Raw genomic sequence first — 13,750 nt, 5'->3', positions numbered from 1 at the left:
AATGTAGAAGTCTGCTGCCTACTGCTATGCAGTGTATCCAGCTCTAATTATGTGATAAGTGGATGGACTCGGTGTTAAACATATTTTGCAAAAGTTCTTGAACAAAGTGCTTACACTGGTTATGCAGATAGCTTGCTGAAAGCCACATGAATACAAATTATTATGCACGCAGTATGAATCTGGATGAGTACAGGAAACACTGGTCTTCCAAACCCTGGTTTTGCTGAACAGTCCTCTATTACAGTCAACACACAGAATAAGAGTATTTATTTTTCTTTCTCTCTCTAAAATTATTCCATTCCCACTTGTGATGCTACAGCAGAGTATTTGTTTTAAGGTCATTGGTAATTCAATCCTGAGTGGTGCTGAGCATTTCTCATCACATGTGAAACCTCAAACCAGCTAATTCTAATAAGAACTGACACACACTATTGAAGAAGAAGAAAAAAAAATAACAAAACAGTAATTTCATTATCCAGATAGCCAGATTGTTTAAATAAGCCTCCCAGATGTCCTGAGTTTGGTACCACCACAACACAACTCAGAAATGTTAACAACTATTCTTGATCACAGGCATTTTTCCAAGTTATTTGAAAGTGGTTAGGTTTAAAAGATGGAAATTTGTGAACCTAACTGCACTGAGAGTGAAAGCCATCTATGCCCTTAAACCAGCTTTTTAAACTCCAGTGGGGATTAGAAGTCTTAACGTCTATTTTTAAAGTCCAATAAGATCTTCTTTTTTTAACTGTGACATCCAAAATGAATTGGAGGGGGGGGGGGGGGGGGGAGGAAGTGGTTTACATACCTATGGGTTTTAGATACTCAAGATTTCTAAAATGCTGATGTGATTTTGAAAACGTGTTCTGCAGCTCATGACAACTAAGAAAACTCTGAATGCCTTTGACTTTAACACAACTGAGAGTAGTGACCGATTATTAACCACGAAGAAATGGTGCAGTTAATAGAGCTTTACTGAAAATGTCAAATATTGTGTTATTTTGCAGTGAGAAGAGAATGCCCACAGTTCTTCATTTAGAAAATAAAATATTTATAACTATTTAGGTGCTTGTTTCCTTTGACATGGATTTAATGAATAGCTTTTCATCTGACTAATAGATACTCTGTAAACTTAATTAATAGGTACTTTGCAATGGACTCTAGTAGAAACAGACATATATCTACATCTTTGGCTCGGCTTAAACATGACAGAACACAAGTCAGCTATGGGACAACTTGATCTCTTCTTTCACCAAAACTGCTAGGTTAATCTTCGTGGGGAAAAAAAAGTATCACACATTTAACACAAGAGTTATTTCAGAAATAGACAAGATATCCTGAGTTGCAAAGTTGTCTTCATGCATGCTCCTGATTATAAAAGAATAAAAAGAAATACTAGTGGCATAATCTGTCCTCCACATCTATGAGGATAACAGAAGACATAATGATTTTAATTTCTAGCATAGGAAATTCAGATCAGGCTATACAGAAATTTTCATTGCTAAGATTTGTGCAGGAACAGACTGAGGAGCCTTTTGATTTTTAATCTCTGGATGTTTTAAGAACAGGTGAGACAGATGTCTTACAAGGATGACATAGGATTAGCAATCCTGCCTTGAACCTGTTTCCTCTATTTTCCATAACCAAAGAAATTACTTTTGAATTCTGCCTTTAACATGTGAAAAATATACCAGGTAATGCCTTTCATTTGTTTTCAAGGAGGTTTTTGGGCACCTGGAACTTCAGATATGTCAAGTGTGTTAGTGAACTGCTACAAGAGTATGAAGTGGAAATAAAGCTGAGTGAAAAGGTCAGTGCAAATATTTATCTAGTGTAGGGGGTTTCTGAAGGTTAAGATGTGCTTCAGGAGACTTGCTAGCTGTATTTACAGCTCTAGAAAAAAACAAGGATAGCCAAAGAGCTCATTTCCGATGAACTCTAGCCATCACAAATCTGATCTGTATGCCAAAGTTTACTAATAGCCGTAGAGGCTTTGTCCTGCTCTGTTGAGTTTCTGTATGACTTCTGCTTTCCCTGCATGTAAATTGTCTCAAAGTCCAAAAATGGGAGCCAAATGGAAATTCCAATATGCATTTTGTTCATGTGGTTTTGCTAAAATGATTTTATCCATTCCACAAAATTATTTCTCGTGACAAAGCAGTACTGGAGATGGTTTGCTCCAATTTGAACAGGCTGCTAGAATTTAAGTCTGGTTCCCCTAACGTTTAGGTCATAGTACAGCTCTATTTCTTAACTATTAGCCTGGCAATGGCTTCTTCTCATCCGGTCAGATCTGCTTGTTGCTGCTCAAGTACCTCAGCTCGGTCTGGCCTCGTAACATCCAGCCGGAGGGAATGGTAGATGAAAGGGGAGAAGCCAACTGAGCTGGTTGTAACCACCTTGCTGAGCCACACCAGCAGCTCCTGCTGGTATTTTGCCTCTGTTTAGTCTGGTTTACACAGCGGCTTGCCCCCAGCAGGACAGTGGAAGAGGGCTGGTACCCTGGCCGTGCTCCTGAACTGGGTGGTAGCTAAAGGACAGACTCTTTTGCTCAGTTTTGCACACAACTGTGGTCCTCACTGGTGATTTCTCCAAATTAGATGTAAAGGTCTAGAGGAGGGAGCTGCAGGGGAATCACCTACTGTTAACAGAATTGTTAGTTTTCAAAAGTAAGGTCCAGCTCACTGGAAAGACCCACAGAGATAGGAATATGTTTAAGTAGGAGTCCCAAAGCGCAACATTTCCCCTCTAAGACAAGATACAAAAGACCAGGTTTGACTTTCAGATGACAGAAGAAGGGGAGGCGAGATTTGTTGTTGTTTTTAAGTGTGCAAACTAAATGGACAGATCTGGCCTGTGATGCTAAGGTATATCTAGCATGGAAAATAACAGTATCATGTCTAAGAGAGAAGATTTTGTGAAAGACATATGAAAGAGAGAGCCAGGAGCAACCTTAAAAGTGCTTTTAGCTCAGTATTTGGTCTTCAATATGATTTAGCCAATACCAAGAATCAAGACAGGGACTCACAAAGCTACAAGTGAGTTTCTCAGCAGCCTGAGCTGAAAAATAAATCTCTCCAGATGGTGCTCTGGAAGTCTCATATCCTCTTTGAACCAGAGCAGACGGAGATACATATTGTACTCCAGGGGCTGTTTTACCCCAGTGGGTAGCACAACTGAATCAGAAGACAGTGCTGGAAGTCATCGTAAATCATGGTGACAAGCAACCTATTCACTTACAGGTCTCTATAGGAATTGATGAAACATTTATTAAAGCACACATTAGTCATTTATTACTCTTTTATAAACCGTTTATCAGTAGGCATTCAAAATGTGAGCAGACCATAATTTTCACTTAAGACTCACAGCACTAGTACGCCTCAGATTTCACTGTGGTGATATTTTGTCAAATTACACAGATTTTATTCTGTTCAAAGGAGGCAAGCTACTTTATTTAACTGAAAAAGAGATTTCTAAGAACACATATTCAAAGCCTCTAAACTAGGAAAAATCTTTTTCCAAATCTTACTGTCCCTGATGTGACAGAATTCTATTTTACATTGCTTTGTCCCAGAAATGGGTGAAAGTGAAGGTGAGGATGAAAGTGGCAGAAAGAGGAATTGTCTCAAGAATGAGACTATTCCCTGTCTAGGTGAAGTCTCTCTTTCTTATGTGCAGGTGAGAGCACTCTGACAAGTCCCACTACTTTTCAATATACAGCTAGGGACATGCTGCTGTCCCAGCTCTGCGGTGAAGGACAGATGTGAGAACTAGGTGGAGTATAGCAAAATCATCCCCTTCAGCCACATGACTTCATTCTTCTCTCAAATGCCTGACAGCATTTACAAAGGAAAAAACATATCATATATTAAGGAAAAAGAATATATTACTGAAGAGCAGCAGTGGAAGCTTCTTTCCTAGGAACAGATACCTTAAAAAATCAGGCCAGAAGCAGGAGGCCAATATACTCAGTAGAATCCCATTTTTGAGCATATACTCTGCTTTCAGGAATGGTATAAGATCAGAAGTAGGATTTGTTGAACTACTTTTTTTAGAGGAGGAAGAATAGACAGGAAGGGGTCAAACCCATACTTTTGTCATGCTGAAACAACGTGGGTTTTTTTTCCACTGAGTCTTAGGGAAGATCTGGGCAGAACCATGCCTACAGGGAAAGATACAAGGGAAGTATTTGCCAGCTTGTGGCTTCCAGCAGATGCTACATCGCTAATTTTTCATCACACTTCAACCACAGTGATATTAACTATAGACTAAAATCACTGTTTTGTCGGCATACAACACTGCGGTGGTCTGTCATCTGTTGTTAAAGTGACACAAGAAAATAATTCTCATTTTTCTGAATGTGCTAGGTATAAAACCAGTACTCAGCACCATTAATGTTCACTCAGTCTAGCTCGTTCCCACACAGTACACAAACCAGGTATCAGATTTTCCAGAATGATCAATTCCTGCTCCTTGCTTTGCTTCATTTCTTACTTTCACATAAGTAATCCCTTGCTACTGAACAAAAGTTGAGCCTAAGGCCTTAACTTGCTAGAAAGGAAATGCCAAATTGGTTTTTGTGATACCAAATACATGCTGTATTCAGTAATAATTCACAAATTTAATTTAAAAACTCTTTCATATTATAGAAATAGGGTTGTAAATTTGAAAAAGAGGCCACTAAATTTACAAGTATCTTAATTTTAATTCTCTATAATTTAAATCTGGCACAGTATCCCAGCCATTGTGACCTTTTAAAAGGTAGACCTTGTTACCTCACCTGGCATTTTTGAAGGAGCTCTTAAAACATTGCTCTTTTAGGCATTAAAGATGAGATTATTTAACCCCCTGAAGGGAACAGGGTATTGTTTGAATGTCTGAATGGACCTTTGCAATGCTCAGAGCCTATTATGAACAGTAAGGATAAGTATGTATGTGAAATACAAGGCAGGTACTTTGGAGGTGTGTAGAGTGATAAGACAGTAACAAAATAATTAACTGGGTTGAATCCCACAAAGGAGTGTCTCATACATTAACCCATCCAAGTACCTGACACATACTTGTAACCTCAAGGGCTTAAACTATTCCTCCAAAGTTAATGGAAGTGCCGCGTTGGATCACAGCCAGGTTGCTCAGCTGCTTCTGTGATCATGCCCTGACATACGAACAACGAATTTGTCCCTAAGCATGAAGGGCACTGCATCAGCAGGAACCGCATCAGAATGGCACGGGCGTGGAAAAAACAGGAGATGGAAAAACAGATCACCAGATGAGTACCCTCTCCTCCAGCAAGGTCTACATAAAACCAAAACTGAGTGCAGCAACAATGGAGCATTCAGACCTTTCTGAAAACATCAAATAAAACTGTTAATTAACATTTTGAATAGGTGGGTAAGGACCTGACCTCCAAGGAATAAATACAGTAAACAGAAGTACACAGCAGTATAACAGTGCTTAGAAGTAGATCCATAAACTTCTTTCTAGAGCAAAAAGAGGAGGAGATTGGTCAAGTGACAAAAGATAAAACTCATCTTTAATGGACAGAGACTTGCTCACGCATGACTGAGATTGCCTCGCACTGAGGAATCAAAGAAATATCCGTTAAAACATATAAGTCTTCTTGGAAATAGAATTATAGACATTTTTCGTAGCTTTCTCCACAGTTGAAAAAGTAATTAAACTTCTGACTTGGCATTAATATTATTGAAATAATATATATCTTTGTTAAGATATATATAATAATGCATTCTACAAACCCCTATTTAGTGCCCAGTCTGGGGTACCCAGTGTTGCACTCATACAGTGTCCAGACTTTTGAACAAATGCGTCTCTCATAACTTCGTCGACTTTCACTGTGTTAGATCAGAAATTAATTTGGCCCCGGTGTTTACAGATGAAGAGAACGGCAGAGCTATTTTAAGTAGAAATTATACTGACAGAAGAAACATAGGCCACTGAATAAGCATTTGTTTTATAAAAGGGAAAAATGCATTGAGAAAAAGTATCTTTAAAGAGAAGGAAGATAGCTGGGGAAACATGTCAATACCATAAGAACCCGATTCAAAGCAGGCAATCTCAAAGTAAAAGAAGATGCACTCTGAAATCAAACCTTCAGATTTACTGAATGTGAGCTTTCTACTTCAAAAGTTATCTTGTAGACTATGTCTTTTTCTTTCAAGTCTTATTCAAATCAATGGTACTGCAGCAGTTGGTATGCGACTGGTATTTAAATACAGTAACTAAGTATGTTAAGCAGTAAGCCAAACAAAGTGGCATTAGCTCTATTAATAGGCACTCTCCTTCTTACGCTACTTATTTTAAATAGAGCATATGTTCCTAAAGGGGCCTGACACCATACATCTGAAGACTGATTTTTCCTGCCTTATTCACAGAACAAGAATATCCCTTTAGCAAGGCAGAGGGAAGATTTCTGAGGTCATTAACATTTCTAAACAGCAAAAGGTTCAAACCCATGTCACAATATATTAAAAAAGAAAAGAAAAAAAAGAGACGTCTCTATGGGAATATTTGTATGTCATATAAAGTACAAGAAAAATGTATAAGACTAACTTTCTTTGAAAAGTCTGCATAATGCTGTCTCTTCACACCTCCTATTTTATTTCTATACTCCGACCACCAGACTTTTTAATATCACTGACAGAACTGGATTTATAAACATTTCCAAATTTCCACAGAAATAGACACTAACAGTACGTTTAGGGCTAAGTAGACATTAAGTATTTTAACATGTTTGCCCAAATTAGCAAACTATTAAGTCAAACAGGACATATAGTTGTAGAAATATTTCTTCAAAAGAAATCTGTAGAAAGATATATAGAATGATTCATTCAAAAGAAGAAATGTCAAAGTTTGGACATTCGAGTAGGTAGGACTCTGAATGTCATGAATTGCTATCAGTATTAATACAATTACTTCCTATTTCTAAATACACCAAGATGTCCTTGTATGTTGTTATGTTCCAGAGGAATAAAAATTAGCATGTTTTAAATACATTTTAACTACTTACTGTCTGGAAACAGCTTTCAGAGCATTAAAAGCTGATCTAAAAGGTAATTCCAAGGGAATTAACAGTTTGATCGAAGCCACTTAGTTATCATCTATGTACTTGAAAGTTTTGGATCAGGCTCTCCACGGTACTTTTTAGGTTAATAAAATGCTCTGGCCAAAGCATTTTATTGAAGCAATTATAGCTATTGTCACTGAACATTCCTGTTTGCAAAATTTTCATTATTTGTTATTTCTTCTCCCCTCCCCCCGCCCCTTTTTTTTCCCCAAACTTTCTCTGTCCTTTTTTTAATCTGGTTATCCACTTTGCATTTATAAAAGAAATAATTATTCAAGTAAAATTACAGTAATTTGTTTCAAAATAATCTATTGTCAAATCACTAAAATTAGGTCAGAAAAAAAATGTAAAAATATACTGTAAGCAGAAAACTGAGACTTCTATAGCAATAAGCTTTCCCTTTCTTTTCCTAAAATTACCTTAAAATCAACATCTGTCATGTTTACTTCTCATCTTTTGGGAATATTCCTTAAAATTTGAAGAACCTCAGGAAACTTTTACAAGAAAATCCAAACCAGCTGTTATTAGGTAAAACTTTTGAACTCTAATTCTCTCCAAATATCAGAAGCAAAAAAAGCCCACAACCCAAAACAAAAACAAACAAACAAAAATCCCCAGCAAAACCCAGACTAATAATAAATGTGGGAGAGGGAAGGAAGCAGCACGAGAAGGGAGGAAATTTGGTAGATGCTTTGCCTGGCACCAGAAACTTTGCTGTAGCACTCTTACACCCTCCCACAGGCAGTGAGTATCTTTTGGTTTGGGTTGGGTTTTTTCTAACTTTTCAGCACACTTCCGTGGAAAAAAAAAATCATTCCCTGAAAATTCCACCTTTAGGTTAAATTTAAAGCTTTTAAGAGTAGAGCTTTCATTACAGAACCCTCAACACACTGTCTCACAGGTGACTACTGAAGCCAGGACAAAACATGTTGCTTTCACCCATGTTCCTGCTTATCAAAAGCCCTCAGCTACAACACAGGCAAGAGGGAATTCTCTATTTCCCCTCATAGGAGCAAAAGAAAGAAAGTCACCGCTAGCAAACTTATTCTACGGGTACTCATCCTGCTAGCCAACCTCTGAATGATATCTCTTGGCATAAATTTTTACCTTGTGGTTGCATTTTGTCATGGAAATAATGCATACGCATTTATTAACGTAGAAGAAAAAAGAAGCTCCAGGAAAGTCTATAACATTGAGCTACAAAGATGTCTTTAAGTATTTTCTTCCATAAAGGAACATTTTTATATTTAGAAAGAAGATAAATACAATTGCATACAACATTTTATAGAACAGAGATGACAAACTCTTACCTCCTTCTGGGTAAATTCTGGTGGATGGTCATTTTTGTCATCAACAAGAATAGTGGCAGTTGCTGTGCCAGTTAGTCCCACATCAAGACCACCCATATCCTTAGCTTCTATAACTAGCTCGTATTTCGGGGTTTCCATAGTCTGAAAAAAATAACAAAAAGGAAAGGTTAAAAAAGCCACCACAACAGATTACATACTACCTTTAATTCACATTAAAACAATCAACTTTTAAACCTTAATTTGGCCTGATAAAACAGCATAGAAACAGATCTGTTATCACAGTGTTTTACCAAAACAGAAGCACAGCTTTCTATGAGCTTCAGCTGCTACACTGGAAACCTTATTAGGAACACAGCGTGAAGGAGTGCAGGTGAATATTGGTAAACAGTACATAATCTATTCTGTTATTTAAGGAGATTAGGAAAGAAATTAAAATATACCTGCTCTTCAAAAGTAAGCTCTCTCTTCAGTGCACCAATATTTAGCAGCTTGCTTCATCAGTGTTATGATGGGTACATAATTAAATACTAATGTCACAATCTACATATAAATTCTCTTTATTTTATTAAATCACATTTATTAGCATTTAGAATAGTAATTTAAGTCTGCTTCACTGTAAGAAACAACAAAGCAGTTTCTAAAGTGGACAACGGCTGCCAGTTATTGCACAAAGCAAACGTGTATCATAATGTTAATGATTTACATCTAATATATCTGATGCCTATGTCATGGTTACTTATCTGACAGCCCAGCTACTGCAGAACCAGACAGCATAGGTCCACAGCAAAAGCCATCCTTAATTTCCCTCCTCCAAAAGACAGCCCTAATTTAGGCAAAAAAAAATGTGGCCAACGTTCTGCAATGGGAACGTGACAGCATTTCTAATTCACCTCTCTCACATCAGGCACAAAAGCACATCTGTTTGCAAGTTAAGCAACAGGGTAGTAATACATCCCATCCAAGGGATCTATTATCGGCATCAGGACCTGCTCCCATGGAAATCATAATTTTGACATGGATTTCACTGGAGACAAGACTGGGCACCTAATTACAATGAATATTTTCCCTGTTTGTATGACTGCCTTATATGGAACCATCTGCCCAAAGACCATATGTGCCGCATCATCAGTGGAGGACACAGATGGGGAAGTGCTGCGGTCACCTTTAAAACTATATGGTAAGAATATCACATATGCTCAGGAATGATTTTTCAAACTTTCCTTGAAAAATAAGTCTGGATCTCAGGGGCAAAAGGACATAATGGTGCCTGAAACAGTGGCTAGGGCACCACTCTTAGAGGGCTTCTTTAACCTCAGAGCAGCTCTATCAGCCAACTCTGTTTACAAGAACCAAGGCTACACGTTTGACACCATTTATCCTATGTCCTTTAATACTTCTCCAGAGAATCAGCAACTGGTGTGAAAATCCATATAGCAACACAGTGATCTCTCTTTACCATCCATACACTGACTTATAAAGCAGAATCAAGGAAGGTGAGGGCTTATCCCATAGCAGAGAACAGAGAATGGCTTGGGATGGAGAGGGCCCTTAAAGACCATCTAGTCCAACCCCCATGCGATGAGCAGGGGCATCTTCAAGCAGATCAGGTTGCTCAGAGCCCCGTCCAACCTGACCCTGAACATTTCCAGGGATGGGGCACCTACCACCACTCTGGGCAGCCTGTACCAGTGTTTCACCACCTTCATCAGAAAAAAAATTCTTCCTTATATCTAGACTGAATCAACCCTATATTAGTTAAAAAAAAATTTAAAATTAAAAACTAAGAAAAAAAATAGTTTAAATTACCCCTCATCCTATTGCAATAGGCTCTGTTAAAAAGCCTGTCCCCACCTTAAGTCCCCTTTAATTATTGAAGGGCTACAAGAAGGCCTCCCTGGAGCTTTCTTTTCTCCAGGCTGAACAAGCCCAACTGTCTCAGCCTTTCATCATAGCAAAGGTGTTCTGTCCCACTGACAGTTTCAGTGGACCTCTGGACCTGCTCCAATGCGTTCATGTCTTTCCTGTGCTGGGGACCACAGAGCCAGATGCGGTGCTTCAGGTGGGGCCTCACCGGAGCAGAACAGAGGGGCAGAATCACCTCCCTCAACGTGCTGGCCATGCTTCTTTGCATGCAGCCCAGGATACAGCTGGCCTTCTGGGCTTTGAGGGCACATTGCCAGCTGACGTCCAGATTTTCACCCACTAGTACCCCCAAGTCTTTCTCCACAGGGTTGCTCCCAATCCATTCATCCCCCAGCCTGTATCTCACCATTTAAAATTTTAAAAGACTTATTTCTGATCTCTAGCTTAGCAAAGCAACTTCTCAGATCACACAGTTTTCTCTGTAGCTAAGAGATTTGAAAGCGTTCACTAAATAGTGCATTTTGCATTATGCATTTTCCTTGGTACATCACAACAACTTTTTTTGAGCATGTGTGAGAAGGAGATCCCAACACTTAGATTGTGAAGCATTTTTAGGCCATGAGAGAAGGAACCATACCACTTGCTCATCAGATCAGTAATTATGAAGCAATATATTTGCATGTAAAAATCAATGAGTTAAACCAGAAGATATATTTAGTTCTAAAAACATATGGACTACTAGAAAATCAGATGCCACTGCCACGTAGGGGATCCTAAAAAATATATTTCCTTAAGTCTTACAACACCATTCCATGAAATTCATCTCAGAAGAAAGAAAACCAAGAACAGGATTTTGATTTATAACATCATATAAATATACACAAAAAAGTATTACATCTCTCCAACACAAATTCAGAGTATAGAGTGGAAAAAAATTATAGTTTTCATATATTTATTTTCTAAAATGCATTCAATGTATTAAAACCTGAATAGAGCTTCCATCCCCTCCTGTAGATGCAAATTTTTCATTACTTTGATTAGAAAATTGTTATTATTGTATGAAAAACTTGCAAAACCATTTATCACTTCATGCCTGTAAGCCTCTTTGTTGAGCAAGAGGCCCATTTTTACTCTCAAACTGGCCTTTTTTCCTTTGAAAGCTGTCCCGTTTTCTATTGAAAGCAAGCCCATTTATGCTAGAAATTGCGCCTACTGCAGCAGAAATTTCTGTGACAGGAGTCCAATGTTTAAGCTCACAACTAAATGTGAAAAACATTGAATTTTGAGTAGTATTTCATATCATTATGAATACTTCACACTTTCCTGTTATGCAGCACTTTTCTATGTCTCGTTCTGTCACCAAATATTTGCTTTGTTAGAGAAAGCAGCTCCTACAAGTTCCAAACCTGAGAGCAGAGGCACATTCCCTTCAGATGCTCTTTACAGCAGAGATTGCATGTAAAGGGCTTTTTAACACTTCTCATACTCCTAGCCCAGTTTGGGCACTAGTAGTAACTACTTGGACCTGTGTGGTTTATCACATTAGTGGCAAACCCTGGGACGTGGCAGTGGGTATCTGCGGACAGCGATGGGTCCCCGCGCTCTTCCTGAGCCTGTTACACTGTGATGATGGTGGGGAGGGTGTGGGGCTGGGCTGGGGGCACCCCTGCAGTAGGGGCTGCAGCACAAGCTGTCCTGCCACCTCCTCCTCCTCTGTTCCCTCATGTCTTTTTCCCCCGTGCATTGTCTCCCTGCCCTTGCTCACATCTTGTGAGAAATGAGTGCTCCTGGAGGGAGGGAGTGAAGGAGAAAAGCAGCCTGCCTTCACCTTCTCCGTCCCTGCTACACTGTGCAGGTTAGGGATAAATGCTGCTGGTAATACCCAGCTGGTAGCATTTTGGGACCCTACAGTAGCTCAGACTGTTGTCACACCATGACACTGCCTGTCACTAAACCCAGGCCCCCTGCTTCTTGAAGTAGTGACGCAGCCCCTGAAGCACGCGCTTGCAAAAACAGCCCCATTAATACCATTTGGAAAGCGACACGTGACGAATATTGCAACAATTCTCAGCAAAGTAGATCTACAGCTAAAAAGGATAATAGATTATTTTAATAAATGAACATTCAGTCACTGTTTGTGTGGCTTATTATTTATCAGCTGTGACTTTGTGAAGTGTAACACTGTTGAGAAGGTTTATAGAATTACAGCAGGAGAACCATTCCTTTCCCCATAAATTTTCACTCGTCATTTAGCCGCAGCAGGGGTGACACCAGCAAATTGTTTGGTTTGCCAGGGAGGTGAGCTGTGTTTGTCTTTGACGGTCCACCCACTGCCATTCTCACCAGTGTAAAACATTCCTGTCAGGTTTTGCTCCCCTGCTGCCTTGGTATAACCGGTTCTGCGCTAGCAAGGAACCAGAGGCTGGAAAGGCACTTTTCCAGGTTTCAGGTTCCTGACAAAGCCAGTAGGATCTAATCACAACAGGGGCAAACAAACAGTTCACTGCAGATACACACAGGTGGAACAAACCAAGCGACCACTTTAAGGTAGCGCTAAATGAAACCAGATAATGATGGTTTTCTGCGGAGTTTTAATCTTTTAATATTTCCTACAGATACAATAAAAAATTATCAGTGACTTAAGAGAAGCGAGCCATGGCTAGTATTTCATACCACTGGCAGTAACATTCCAAGTCTCGGTGTGGGTTATCACTTGCAGGCTGTAAAGCATTCAGCTGGCATTGACAGCATCCTCAGCACAGTAGGACTCAAAATGTAAGACAGAAAAAAGTGGGACTACTTGCATAATTACAGGAAAGGTTTAGAACCCTTAGGTGACCACTGGTCTTTTCAAACTTCAAGTCCTGAATTTCTAGTTATGAACATGGACTCTTGGTATGGCTAGAACAACAAATCCCCTCTCTGCAACTTCAGATGTCCAAAGCTTTTAGAAGTGTGACCCATGTATCCTCCCTTGTTCATCTATCTTGGTAAGGAAGTGCAGTCACTCAGGAAATTCATGTTTTCACTGAGGCCTGGCTTTTTTCCATCTAACTTTAGAATTCAAATTAAGTGTCTAACTTTTGGAGCATCACTGTCATAGAGTCAAAGGACAGGCACTAGTTCTGTGTTTGGCTGCACTGATGATCGCAGGAGCCCAGTGCTCCCTAGCGTACCTGTCTTGGTGCGTGACTAAAACTGGCTGAAGATCTTAATGATTTCATAAAGATCAAAAAAGGTAGCACTAAAGTGAGGAACAGAAATCATATTCTGGCACTGTATTCAAGCAGCATATTCAAGCAGTGAATGATTAATTGTTTATCTGGATTTGATGGCCCTAGTAACTTTACTTTTGGTTGTGGGAGAAGGTAGGAAAGAATCTAGTTTTGCTTCTGAAGTTCAAAAAATTCAATCAGACTTTTTTATCTGAATATAAAGAAAAGTAGAATAAGTAAAGCAGATTCACAAGAAGGAAGAGTATGAGAAAACTCTTGTA

The 13,750-nt window shown here is 39.1% G+C and overlaps 1 protein-coding gene across 2 annotated transcripts in view; it reads right to left on the bottom strand.

Moving 5' to 3' along the window:
• Positions 1 to 13,750, bottom strand: part of CDH13 (cadherin 13) — a 508,729-nt gene that overhangs the window by 86,855 nt on the left and 408,124 nt on the right. For both annotated transcript variants that reach the window (XM_005432359.3, XM_027803288.2), the window contains exon 8: positions 8,392 to 8,532. In XM_005432359.3, the coding sequence (XP_005432416.1) occupies positions 8,392 to 8,532 (141 nt within the window). The remainder of the gene's footprint in view (positions 1 to 8,391; positions 8,533 to 13,750) is intronic.

Source organism: Falco cherrug, chromosome 14 (assembly GCF_023634085.1).
Source record: "Falco cherrug isolate bFalChe1 chromosome 14, bFalChe1.pri, whole genome shotgun sequence".
NCBI lineage: Eukaryota > Metazoa > Chordata > Aves > Falconiformes > Falconidae > Falco > Falco cherrug.
This window is presented reverse-complemented; position numbering and strand designations above follow the sequence as displayed.